This window comes from Bison bison, unplaced genomic scaffold (assembly GCF_000754665.1).
Source record: "Bison bison bison isolate TAMUID 2011002044 unplaced genomic scaffold, Bison_UMD1.0 scf7180017864280, whole genome shotgun sequence".
NCBI lineage: Eukaryota > Metazoa > Chordata > Mammalia > Artiodactyla > Bovidae > Bison > Bison bison.
In genome coordinates this window covers 4,209,818-4,222,056 of record NW_011494852.1, presented here as the reverse complement: position 1 = coordinate 4,222,056, position 12,239 = coordinate 4,209,818, and the positions used below count along the sequence as shown (strand labels likewise).

The window sequence follows — 12,239 nt, the reverse complement described above, 5'->3', positions numbered from 1 at the left end:
CCCCCCCACATTCCGGGCTGGCTTGCGGCCGGCCTTCACTCTCAGGCCCCTCCCTCCACACAGCCAAAGCCCAGCGTGGGCCCGGGCACTCCGCCCGCTCTCAGCTGTCAGGCCCTCGGTGGGGAGAAGCTGTCAATCCAAATCCCGCCCCAGTCCAACTCCGACCTAAATTCTTCCCGTTCCCCACGCCCAGGCCCTTATCCAGGCCGATAGGTCCTCCCCAACCCTCAGCCTCTACCAAGGACCTGCCCAGTAAGCAAGCCCCTCACGCTCAGTCCCTCCCTGACCCACCCAAGGCTGCTCCCGCAGCGCCTGGGCGCTGTCAGCCCCTCAGTTCCCCAAGCCCCGCCTCTCCCCCTTGATCTCGCTCACAACCCCGCCTCTTCCTCGGCCCACAGCTGTCCATCCACACGCTGGAGGACCCGCGAGACCCGAGACACGTGCTTGTCATGAAGGGCGCCCCCGAGCGCGTGCTGGAGCGCTGTAGCTCCATCCTCATCAAGGGCCAGGAGCTGCCACTGGATGAGCAATGGCGCGAGGCCTTCCAGACTGCCTACCTCAGCCTGGGAGGCCTGGGCGAACGCGTCTTGGGTGAGACCCCATACCCTGCCCAATCTTCTGGGCCAGCCCCAACCCTGACCTTTCCCATCCTTGTTCGACAGTTGACCTGCCCCAATCTACACACTCAACTTTGACTTTCCCTATCTCAGTCCTGATCCCTGTCGTCAATGCCTACCTCCACCCAACCTGTCCTTACCTGGATCTTACCCCTCCTGACTCAACCTGTGATCTCTTGATTTTCCCCAACTCTTGCCCCCCCTCCACTCCGATGACCAGTCCTTGTTTTCTTTCTCGTCTGCCTTTCAGCATCCTCCTCCAGACCTTTCGACTTCCTCCAGTCTCTGCCTCAACTCAAGGTTTTCCCCAATCCTTGTTCTGACCTCTGACCCCCTCCCAAGTGTTGTCTTGCTTCCTTAAGCTTCCATAACCCTTGTCTCGATCTTCCACTTTGCTTGGTGTGTGACCTCTGGCAAGAAGTGTCCCTTCTCCAAACCTGTTTCCTCATTTGGAATATGAGGATGCTAGTAACTCCTAGAGTGGTTGTGGGGATAAATTCCAACACAGTCGTCTTTCAGTGTCCATAGGGGACGGCTTCCAAGACACCTACCACATTCCCCCCACACCCTTATTACCCCACAGATACCAAAATCTGCAGGCATTCAAATCCCTTATGTAAAATGGTGTAGTATTTGCATATAACCTGTGCACTTCCTTTTGTATACTTAAAATCATCTCCAGATTACTTGGAGTGCCTAATGCACTAGGTAAGATGTACCTATGCAGGTAGTTGTCATTGTGTGGCAAACTCAGGTGTTTCTGGAATTTTCTGGAGATTTTTTTGGGAATATGTTTGATCTGCAGTTGGTTAAATCTGTGAATGTGGAAGTTGTGGATACAGAGGGCTAAGTATAATGCGAATGAAGGATTCAGCACAGGATCAGGCATTCACCGATTCTTGGTGCAAGATGTGGTTATTTTACTCATCATTTGGTTTTGCTATGGAAGGGTTCACCCAGGCCTCCTATTTGACTTCCTTGTTTTTTGGTCAGGCTTCTGCCAGCTCTACCTGAGTGAGAAGGACTACCCACATGGCTACGCCTTCGATGTGGAGGCCATGAACTTTCCAACCAGTGGCCTGTGCTTTGCGGGACTCGTATCCATGATAGACCCACCCCGGGCCACTGTTCCTGATGCTGTGCTCAAGTGCCGCACAGCAGGCATCCGGGTATGCCCCTGGGGAGAGTATCAGGCAGGGGTGAGAACAGAGGATGACAGTATTTGAGGATGAGCCACCCTGTGACAGAAACTCACCTGAAAACAGCTTGAACCACAAAGGAACACATTGGTTCAAGAACTGAAAAGTTCTGGGGAATGAAGGTTTGGGTATAGCTGGATCCAGGAGTTCAGTGTCTTTAGAATTTGGCTTTCTCCACGTCTCAGCTCTACTTTTCTCTCTGCTGGCTTTATTCTCAAGCAGTCCTCCATTTTGGTGGACAAAGATGACCACCACCCAGCAGCTCCAACTCAATAACATCCCACCTGTTTAGCCATCACACCAAAAAAAGAATGCATCTTTGGCCGTTATTCCACATTCGGTTATATGTTCATCCTTAAACTGATCACTGTGGCTGAGGAATGTCCACTGGGGCAGACAGGGACAGGTGGGTTAATCTGAAGGGGTCAGGGGTCTGCTGGTTCCTCCTTCAGGTGATCATGGTGACAGGTGACCACCCCATCACAGCCAAGGCCATTGCAGCCAGCGTGGGCATCATTTCAGAAGGCAGTGAGACAGTGGAGGACATCGCTGCCCGCCTCCGTGTGCCCGTGGACCAGGTTAACCGGAAGTAAGTCCCCTTATGTCCTCCTTGTAGTTCTTCCCACACCCCACATGGACTGAGGCCCCAGTGATGTCCTCCCATGTCCCTTTCTAGGGATGCCCGTGCCTGTGTGATTAATGGCATGCAGCTGAAGGACATGGACCCATCAGATCTGGTTGAGGCACTGCGGACCCACCCTGAGATGGTGTTTGCTCGTACCAGTCCCCAGCAGAAGCTGGTGATTGTGGAGAGCTGCCAGCGACTGGTGCGACCCTGATGATGCTGGCGGGCAGATGGGCTGGGCTGGCCCTGGGCTGCCCTGTCACTGACCACCCTCCCACCTGTACTCACTGCCTGCAGGGCGCCATCGTGGCCGTGACAGGTGATGGTGTGAATGACTCCCCAGCCCTGAAGAAGGCAGACATCGGCGTGGCCATGGGCATTGCCGGCTCGGATGCTGCCAAAAATGCAGCGGATATGATCCTGCTTGATGACAACTTCGCCTCCATTGTGACAGGCGTGGAGCAGGGTCCGGGCCAGATCTGAGATGGGGGCCAGCAGTGTGGGTGGGGGAGGAAATGTGCTAGGGGAACACTGAGGTGCCTGCTGTCCCCCCACAGGCCGACTGATCTTTGACAATCTGAAGAAGTCCATCGCCTATACGCTGACCAAGAACATCCCTGAGCTGACACCGTATCTCATTTATATCACTGTCAGTGTGCCCCTGCCTCTCGGATGCATCACTATCCTCTTCATAGAACTCTGTACTGACATCGTGAGTCTACGGCCCCAGTGCCCCCACCCATATAGTGCCCAGAGACATATGCCCACAGGCAGGCATGATAGACAGAAACCATCACGGACAGTCTTAGACTCAGAGTGATACAGATGTGTGCACAACAGACAGCCAGATTTGGACACACAGGCAGGCTGGAAGCTAGCCACGGACAGAATTACAGACATGGACACACAGGTGGACACTCAGGTAGGCACAGTTAGACTCGAGGATATGCAGGGACTCAGATATGGACACTCAGACAAACAGATTTTAACAGACACAGCTATCTGGCTAAGCTTGGATTGCAGACATTCTCCAACAGACATGGACAGATAAACAGAGTCAGACAGGCCTCAATGCAGACAGACAGAAAAGAGCCTCAGATACAGCCAACGAATACAGCCAGATGCATGGTCATGTCACAGATTTAGTCAACAGCACTTACACAATGTCTGCTCTGGGCCAGGTATATGTTAATTACTTCATTTTGTCCTCATAACTACTCTGTGAGATGAGTTTTATTTCATCACCCCCATTTTACCGATGAGCTAATTGCAGCTTAGACAACTTGACTGGCTTGCCCCAGGTCACAGAGCTAATTCAAGCCCAGGCAGGCTGGTGCCCAGAACCTCTGTCCTCGGTCAGTACACTCTGCCGCCACAAACAGACGGGTAGGGGACAGGGCGGAGACCACAGGTACCCAGAGAGACAGAAGAGATGCAGAGATAGTGACAAAGAGAGATAAAGAGACAGGAACACAGAGATGCAACAGTAGAGACATAATCACAGCATGAGACAAGAGACAGGAACAACAACAATAAGAAAGAAACAAAGAAAGTAAGGGGCAGAGAGAGACAGAACATGCAACAGGGAAAGCTGTCAAGACCAGAGGAGCCCAGAGGAGAAACAGAGAGGAAGAGTAAGGGAGAAAGACAGAGGCCGAGAGAACACACAATAGCAGAGATAAACACAGACGTTCCCATGGAGATGGACACCGGCACAGATGTGGACACACACGTGGAAAGGGCCAGCTGGCCTCAGGCTGTCCAGGCAGGTGTGACTGTGTGACCATTGTGGGTCTCACCTCCTTACCTCAGTTCTGTCCCCGTCCACTGCAGAGGGGGAGGGGGGCCAAAGAGTCAGGGACAGGGGCCCGGGCCAACTGCCAACCCTGGTTCCTTCCACTCCTGGCCAGTTCCCGTCGGTGTCCCTGGCATACGAGAAGGCTGAGAGTGACATCATGCACTTGCGCCCACGGAACCCAAAGCGGGACCGACTGGTCAACGAGCCCCTGGCTGCCTACTCCTACTTCCAGATCGGTGCGCGCCTGTGGGCGCGGGGTGGGGCGGTGCAGGGCTGTCCTGCAGGACTGCTCGCTCACCGTGGGGTCTCTCCCTGGGACTTTGCCTTGTTCTGGATCTTGGTGTCTGCCTTTGATCCTGGGTGTCTGTTGTTCTCTGAGTCTGTCTGCACAAGATGGCCTCTGTGGGCCCCTGGGTCCCTCCTCTGTCTCTGGCCTCTTTCTCCTTGACCCTGCCTCTGGGTCATTGCCTCTTGTCTTTTTTGGGTCCTCTGGGTGTGTGTCTGTCCCTGCCTCTCCCTGTGTCCTGTCTCGTGTCACTGTCGATCTCTCTTGGAGTCTTTTCTCTGTCTGTCCACTGTTTGTGTTCCTGTCTGTCTCCATGCTACTATTTCTGTGTGTTCCTGACTCTCTCTGTCTGTCCATCTCTGTCTCCCTGTCTTCACACCCAGGTGCCATCCAGTCATTTGCTGGCTTCACTGACTACTTCACAGCCATGGCCCAGGAGGGCTGGTTCCCTTTGCTGTGTGTGGGACTGCGGCCGCAGTGGGAGGACCACCACCTACAAGATCTGCAGGACAGCTATGGCCAGGAGTGGGTGAGCCCCTGCCCCCATCCCTTGAGTTTCCAGCGCCACCTTCCTTGAGTGTGGCCCACACTCACTCCTCCATGCATGACTGAGCTGAGCCAGAGCCTCCTGGACACCTAAGCTCTCTGCCAGTTCTGTGGTAAGGGGTCTTTCCCACCACAGTCTCGAGCTCCAAAGTCTCGTTTCTGATGACCCTAGCTATAGATGGGTCCTCTCTCCACCTTGACAGCAAGACATCATCTCAGGTGTGGAATCAGGATCCTGCCCTGCTCCCCAGTATCCTGTTATTTTCCCTGCAGCAGCATGACTTACACGGAGTATTTGCATGTGTGTCTGACTCAGGTGAAAGCTGGTGCACAGAGAGGCTAGACCTGGCTGGCAGGTGTGTTTAGTTTGCCCTGTGGAGTGACAGATCGGGACATTCCCCTTGAACATTTACTGTTGTGTTAAGAAAATAGATCTTGGAACCAGACTGCTTGGGTTCATTGTCTGCCACTGCTCCTCACAGCTGTGTGATACTGGGTGAAGTCATTTGCCTCTCTGTGCCTCAGTTTTCCCACCTCTAAAGTGGATAGCATACTCATGTCTTATCTTGGTGACTTTCACCTTATTGATTTTTACAGTGTGGTCCCTAGACCAGCAGCTTCGGCAACACCTGGGAACTTGTTTGAAAATCTGAGTTTTCCCCTCAGACCTCTGGGGTCAGAAACTCTAGGGGTGGGACCTGCATTTTAACCAATTCTTCTGGGGATTCTGATGTATGTCAAAGTTTGAATACCACCAATCTACCTCATAGGATTATTGGGAGGATTTAATGAGAGAATACATGCAAAACACTTGGTACCTGGAGCATAGTGTTCCTTACACAATTAATGGTATGTATAGAAATAGTTATACTGCAGACACAGATTGAACAGTGGCTGCCCCCTCTAAATGTGGTTTGTGCCGCATTCCTCAAAGGCCCATCTGGCTCATGTTTGCCATCTTCTCGGGTCCTGGAGTCACCGAACTTTGTATACCCTGCCTCAGGATTCGAATTCCCTTTGCCCAGGTGCTCCCTTTAGGGTGCCCAGGAAATCCTGCATCCCTCCTTTCATTATGAAGGCAATTGACCTGACCTACTGATTGGCCAGGCACTGACATCTAAGCTCACTGGACTAGGTTTCTAGGCCCTGCACTCTGGGGTCCTGCAAACCTGGCAGACCGTGCAACTCCCTTTGTCCCCGCCTCGGCGTCTGACACAAGGGATAGAGTATTGAGGGGCTCGTGGCCCCAGGCCGTGTGCCCAGCTGGCTGCAGAGGCTCTCCGCCTGGGCTCAGGCTGCTTTTGTTCCCTCTGGGTCCACAGACGTTTGGGCAGCGCCTGTACCAGCAGTACACCTGCTACACTGTGTTCTTCATCAGCATCGAGATGTGCCAGATTGCCGACGTGCTCATCCGCAAGACACGCCGCCTCTCTGCCTTCCAGCAGGGCTTCTTCAGGTGTCCCCAGCCGGCCGCAGCCCCACCCCTACCCTGCCCTCCGAGCCCCAGCAGGTCTTGACCAGGGCTTACTGCAGCCAGCAGACCCCAACACTGGATGTGCCAGGGCCAGGTGCTAATGTTCCTGATCAATAGCTGGCCAAGAGCTCCTACCCCGTGCATCTCAATTGGCCCCTCCATGTTTCATCAGCTAAAGGGGTGATACTGACCACTCCTGGTGTAGGGCCAGCACCCATTGGGGGAGAGGTGTGAGCTACGCCAGGGTTCGGTGTTTAGAACATCTCCCTTCAGCTTCTATCTGATGCACTCTGACCCAGCACCCTGATGTCCATCCAGTCCCCATCTCCTCCTGGCCTGTCTTTGTCCCGAGTCCACCCGTCTGAGTCTGTCCCACCCCACCCCACCCGCAGGAACAGGATCCTGGTGATTGCCATCGTGTTCCAGGTCTGCATTGGCTGCTTCCTGTGCTACTGCCCTGGCATGCCCAACATCTTCAACTTCATGCCCATTCGGTGAGGGGCTGTGAGCTGTGGGCATCAGGTGGGCCGGTGGGACACAGACCTGGGGGTAGCCTTGACTTTGCCATCTCACCTGTGCCTTCAGGTACCAGTGGTGGCTGGTCCCCATGCCCTTTGGCCTCCTCATTTTTGTCTATGATGAGATCCGGAAACTTGGAGTTCGCTGTTGCCCAGGAAGTGAGTGTGGAGCCTGGAAGCCGGGGGATGGAAGGCTGAAACTTTCTTAGAGCTGCTGCCTTGATGTTTGATTTCCAGTACTTGACCTCTAAGCCCTTGACCTGCCGTATGAAACCACCACTGAGCCCCTGGCTCCCACATACTCACCCGAAACCCCCAGCACTGAGTCTCCTTTCTCTCTCTCTCTCCCCTAGGCTGGTGGGACCAGGAACTCTACTATTAGAAGGACCACTGCCTTCAAGTCATCCTTGCACCTGCTGCAACAGGGGTGGAGGTGGGGGACACTGGGGACCCTCTGAACAGCCGCCAAAACATCTGCACAGTTGAGTTCCAGCCCCATCTGTGTCTGTTCTTGTAGCCTGCAACAACTCAACCTCGGAGAGGCCTTTCCCACTCCCCTTCCCCACTCACCCTCCCTAGGCCCAGTTCTCTGAGCTGGCCTCAGGGAAGCCCCCACCTGAAGGGTAGGGGGCGCTTTGAAGGGGAGTGGGAGTTCACAGCTCCTATGAGGTGGGTCTCTCCTTAGGACTCCAGGCCAACAAGAGTCTTCTTTAAAAACACTTGTGTCTGCATGATAGTAATAAACCAGCTGACACTGACTGCTTTTATTCGGTGCTGGGCATTGTCATCTTGTTTTTTTTTTTTTCATGAGTCCCTTTGTTGCCTACAACTCAGGGGCTGTTTGTTCCAGGATATTATCTCCAGTTTCTAGAACACAGCCTGGCACATAGTAGGTACTCAGTAAACGTTGCCTGGGAGAAGGAATTCCCAGTTCTTTGCCGAGAGTGACAGCATTTCTGCGCAAGCTGGTGTGACTGTGGGCACGCTCCAGAGTAGTGCCTTTTAACTGTACCACTAGCTAAGCACCACCTCTGGGTTCTCCTTCCTCAGCACCCCTTTCCATCTCTGGAGGCTCCTCAACAGGTGTCAGAATCGTTTCTGCCTGAAGCAGCCCCTCCCAGTTCACAGGAGTTTCCTGATCCCACGTATACCTTTGCAGCCGCAATGGGCACCCTATCGCTGGTTAGTCCCAACCGACTCCTGGAGGCTAAAAGTCACAGGTCCCCTTCTCACACCCCTATCACCTGAAAAGTGAATCCTCCAACTGTTGGAAACTCCCTTGTCCACAGTCTGCCCCCCTACTTTTGCCACTCCTTTCCCCAGTCCTCTCCTGCCTCTCTTCCCTGTTCTTTGACAAGTCTCTCTGGCTGGACCCCAGGCTTCTCCTTCCTCTTCGGCAGTCCCCACACCCCTACCGGCCTCAGCTGTCTCTGCAGTGATGCCCATATCTGCCCCCAGCCTCCCCTGGCATGTTCAAGGGGCCTACACTGGCCTCTGCATCATCCTCCAAACCTGCTCCCACCATTCTGGCTCCTTCTCCCTGGAAATGTCGTGAGCCCTCAGGGGTGCTCACAAACACCACACTTCTATTACCCTGGACTCCTTCCTTTCTCATGGGTCATCTCCCTACTCCCCACCCCCAGCTCACCTGGCAAGATAAACACACACAGCTCCCTGAACTCATTCCAACCAGTTCTTGTTTCACTGGAAAGGCCAGGCGCTCTCTTAACTTCAAGGACTTTGCTCCTTGAAAAGCAGGGCCTTGACACCTACTTTCTCCTCTTTGCCCCATGAAATCATCCTCTTAAGTCTCAGCTCACACACCTTCTCCTCCAGGAGACAGATAGCCACCTTTTCCCTTCCCAGCCCTTATCACTGTAGTCTAGCCCACCAGGGCCACCATCCCGGCCAGGGTTCACCATCAGTCCTGATCCGTCTGGCTTGAGTGCCCCTATTCAGTCCCTGAACCCCATGAAAGCTGGGACTACTTCACAGACAGATGGCCACCAGTAGGAGGCCTGGACCAGATCCCTGCTCAGCAGATAGGTTGAATAGTCATTTCTGCAACCTTCCCTCTATGTGCTCAGGGCCAGGTGGGGCATGGGAGGGGGATACGGGAGAAAGCAATGCCCTTATATATCCATGCATGTGGGCTTGGGGAGCCCCCCATCCACTCCCTTTTCATAGCAAACTCATGGTGACCTCTCACTCACCTCCCCACCCCATCCCAAGGCCCCTGGGAACCCTGTCTTGACTATGAGCAATGAGGAGGAGGTGGGCTACATGGTGGTTGCCCCATCTGAAGGCAAATGCTGCCTCTGGAAACACCAAGACTCAGAGTAGAGCTGAACAGATCTGTGTTTGGTGCTTTTCTAGGCCCTGGGTCAAGTAACATTATGGCAGGACTTGGAGAGCCTAGTGGAGGGAGGGAGGCAGGAAGGGAGGGAGGGAAGGGGCACGTGCTCTATCTCATGTCCTGGGGGATCCCACTGATAACAGCAGGGCTGGGGTGCACCTTCCCACATGGTCAGGGTTTGCAGCTGGGTGGATCTTGCGGAAGCCATTCAACGCCTTGCTTCTAATCAATCCCCCTTAGGGAAGGGAGAGAAAGCGGCAGAAAGCTGGCCTCACTAGACCAGGGAAGGACTGGGATGAGCAGGGTGGTATTCAGGGTAACAGCCACATTGGTGGGCTCTGCTCCTGGGCTGCAGCTGTCTCTGTTCTCCACCCTAAGAAGACTCAGGCCAGGGTTTAATCTGAGGGCCAGAGAAATGAGTCAGCGCACTGAGAACCTCAGAATCACAAAACAGATGCTCAAAGACAAAACCAAGGGTCCAGTGGACTGCTCCAGTGTGAGGAGCCCTCGATGGTTGTAAACAGAGAAAGGCAAACTGTAAGACGGGGGTTTCAGATAGATTCCCTTAGTTCCCATACAAAAGGTGGATGGGGGGATGGTTTGGGACCAGGAGCTGAGGAGGTGACGAGCCAGGGAAGGGCCACGTGGGAGAGGGCCAGGTTATGGCAGTGAGAAGAAGCCCTCAAGAACCACCTCTTGGATTCTAGCTCCCCTCTGTCACCTGTTCCCTGAGGGCCCAGGCTATTCCACTGCTCAAAGACTGTCTACAAGCCCTCAGCCAACTCAGGGAAACAATGAGCAGAGGAGCTGGTCCAGGAACATAGGACAAATCAATGCTGCCTAGTCTCCCGGCTTGTCTACCTGGCTCCGAAACCAAAATGAGGGCCGCTGGGACCCAGGTGAGCACAGTATTAGTAGACAGTTCCAGAGAGAGAAATGGAGGCAGAAACAACTTTCCAAATACTGTTTACTTCACTGAACCTGGGGATGGGGAGAAGGTATGTGAGAGTCTGGGATGCCAAGCCTAGGAGTGCACGTTGACAACGGCGACATACAGGGCCAAGGTGCTGAGGGCCAGCAGCCCCGTCACCAGCGCTCGGGCCAGCAGTGCTGTCCAGCTGCCCAGGGAACAGAGGTGGACGAAGGTCCTGTGAGGAAACAGCACAGTGAGGGAGGGAGAAGAGAAAACCTGGCCCATCTGGACCCGGCCTCCAACCCTACCCCGCTCACTCCATGACAAAGGCCTTGTAGACGCTAAGGAACATCAGGAGGAGGACTGCTGGCCGGTAAGTGTGGTACAGGTCGTAGCGAGTTATCATCCACACCTGGGCAGAGGCGACGATGTAATGGACCTGGAGGGAAGCGGGCAGTCAGGGCTGGGCCTCAAGAGGAGTAGAGCCACCAGCAAAGGAGATGTGTGTGGGGTAAGCAGGACTGCGTACCAGGCTGATGTTGGAGTCGATGCTCATCTGGATGTATTTCCAGTCAAACTCAATGCCCCGAGCTCCAACCCAAAGGGGGATGCAGCTGAGGAAGGCAAAGGGAGGGATTCTCTAGTGCCCAGACACCTTCAGCACCCAGAATCTGAGTGAGCCCCCGCCCTCCAGCACCCCCTGGAACCCAGGTGTCCCTTCTCAGGAGTCTGGGCTCCAGGCTGCTGCACACACCGGGACATAATGAGCTCGGCGGTGGCCCAGCCCAGGGCAGCAACCATGATCTTGTATTCCCCCTTGCCGGCGTTCCGGGACATGACAAGGTTTAGGCCTATCAGGTCTGCCACGTCCACGCTGGCCTTCATGAACTCCTGTGGGTCAGGTTGAGGCTTGAGTAAGCACAGGTGCCAGGGGCCCCCACTCCTGTACTCCCTCCCCCTCCCTTGCCCCCACTCACCCCAATGAGGTCACAGATGCCGCCTTCCCAGGTGGGAAAGAAAGTGGCCAAGAACAGCATCTGAGACCAGAACACAGAGAGGTCACCTCAAGGTGAGGGAAAGCAACCACGTGGATTGGGTGGGAAGTTAGTACGTGGAGGGGAGTACATTGGGGTTCTGGTGGCGGGGGCGGGGGGGGGGTCCATGTGGAAGAAGGATCACCAGAGAGCAGCAAGAAGGCAGAAGCTGGGGTGACTGAGGGCAGGGACTTGGAAGTCTGGGTTTTGTGGTGATCAGAGAGGATCGAGGTCAGGTCTGAGGCGCCGCGGCTGGTTACCCACCAGGGCAGTGGTAGCAGTGTTGGTGGGAGTTGGGGTTGTCAGTGGCTCTTAGTAGTTAGTATCCAAAACCCTCTTGGCCATGTAATCGAATGTTCTCAGTTTTACTAAAAGTGCTATACAAAAGTTGCTCGGGGACCTCTCCTCGGGTTCCAGCCTTTCCAAGCCCGGCTTCCCCAGGCATTCTGGAGCAACCAGTTGGGGTGCGGGAGTGGCCCCACCTCGGGGGTCCGGGCGGGGGCAGAGACGCGGGTCCTCCGAGCCCTAGCGCGGCACCGCTGGCGCCCTCACCTTGCACAGCTGCACGAACAGGTAGGTGACCCCGGCCTGGACGCACTTCCAGAAGGCGTTGTACTCCGACCTGCGAGAGTGGGCGGTGAGGGGTCGGCTCGACCCGCGGCACCCCCTTCCCACCGCCCCGCGGCCTCCCCGCACTCACAGGCCGCTGCACTTGTAGGTGATGAAGTAGGGGAAGTAGGCCAGGGCGAAGCAGTTCCCGAAGTGGAAGAGCGTCATGACGCCGGCCGCCCGGCCCGCCGGAGCGCGCCTCTCTGCCTCGGCGGCCTGGCGCCAGAGCCCGGGCCTGGCGCCCACCTGCCTCCGCCGCGGCCC

The 12,239-nt window shown here is 55.2% G+C and overlaps 2 protein-coding genes across 2 annotated transcripts in view; one reads left to right on the top strand and one right to left on the bottom strand.

The window, feature by feature from the left end:
- ATP4A (ATPase, H+/K+ exchanging, alpha polypeptide) overlaps window positions 1-7,838 on the top strand; it is a 14,923-nt gene extending 7,085 nt beyond the window's left edge. The window contains exons 11-22 of the mRNA XM_010849012.1: window positions 399-591; window positions 1,611-1,786; window positions 2,269-2,405; window positions 2,493-2,643; window positions 2,739-2,907; window positions 2,999-3,153; window positions 4,352-4,475; window positions 4,909-5,054; window positions 6,394-6,527; window positions 6,938-7,039; window positions 7,131-7,222; window positions 7,417-7,838. Coding sequence (XP_010847314.1) covers window positions 399-591; window positions 1,611-1,786; window positions 2,269-2,405; window positions 2,493-2,643; window positions 2,739-2,907; window positions 2,999-3,153; window positions 4,352-4,475; window positions 4,909-5,054; window positions 6,394-6,527; window positions 6,938-7,039; window positions 7,131-7,222; window positions 7,417-7,445 — 1,608 coding nt within the window. The 3' untranslated portion in view covers window positions 7,446-7,838. The remainder of the gene's footprint in view (window positions 1-398; window positions 592-1,610; window positions 1,787-2,268; window positions 2,406-2,492; window positions 2,644-2,738; window positions 2,908-2,998; window positions 3,154-4,351; window positions 4,476-4,908; window positions 5,055-6,393; window positions 6,528-6,937; window positions 7,040-7,130; window positions 7,223-7,416) is intronic.
- A 2,531-nt stretch (window positions 7,839-10,369) lies between these two features.
- TMEM147 (transmembrane protein 147) lies at window positions 10,370-12,233 on the bottom strand. The gene is made up of 7 exons (XM_010849011.1): window positions 12,067-12,233; window positions 11,919-11,988; window positions 11,310-11,369; window positions 11,087-11,223; window positions 10,862-10,946; window positions 10,650-10,771; window positions 10,370-10,567 (listed from the first exon to the last, which is right to left on the bottom strand). Exons 1-7 carry the CDS (start codon window positions 12,141-12,143, stop codon window positions 10,444-10,446), a joined length of 675 nt encoding a protein of 224 aa, XP_010847313.1. The 5' UTR covers window positions 12,144-12,233; the 3' UTR covers window positions 10,370-10,443.
- Window positions 12,234-12,239: the final 6 nt, after the last annotated feature.

Excerpts from the sequence above, each read along its gene's own strand:
- TMEM147 (XM_010849011.1), bottom strand. The coding sequence starts at position 12,143 with ATGACGCTCTTCCACTTCGGGAACTGCTTCGCCCTGGCCTACTTCCCC. Across the intron at positions 11,989-12,066 it reads ACCTACAAGTGCAGCGGCCT|GTCGGAGTACAACGCCTTCT; the intron begins GTGAGTGCGGGG and ends CCACTCTCGCAG. Across the intron at positions 10,568-10,649 it reads TACAAGGCCTTTGTCATGGA|GACCTTCGTCCACCTCTGTT; the intron begins GTGAGCGGGGTA and ends GTTTCCTCACAG.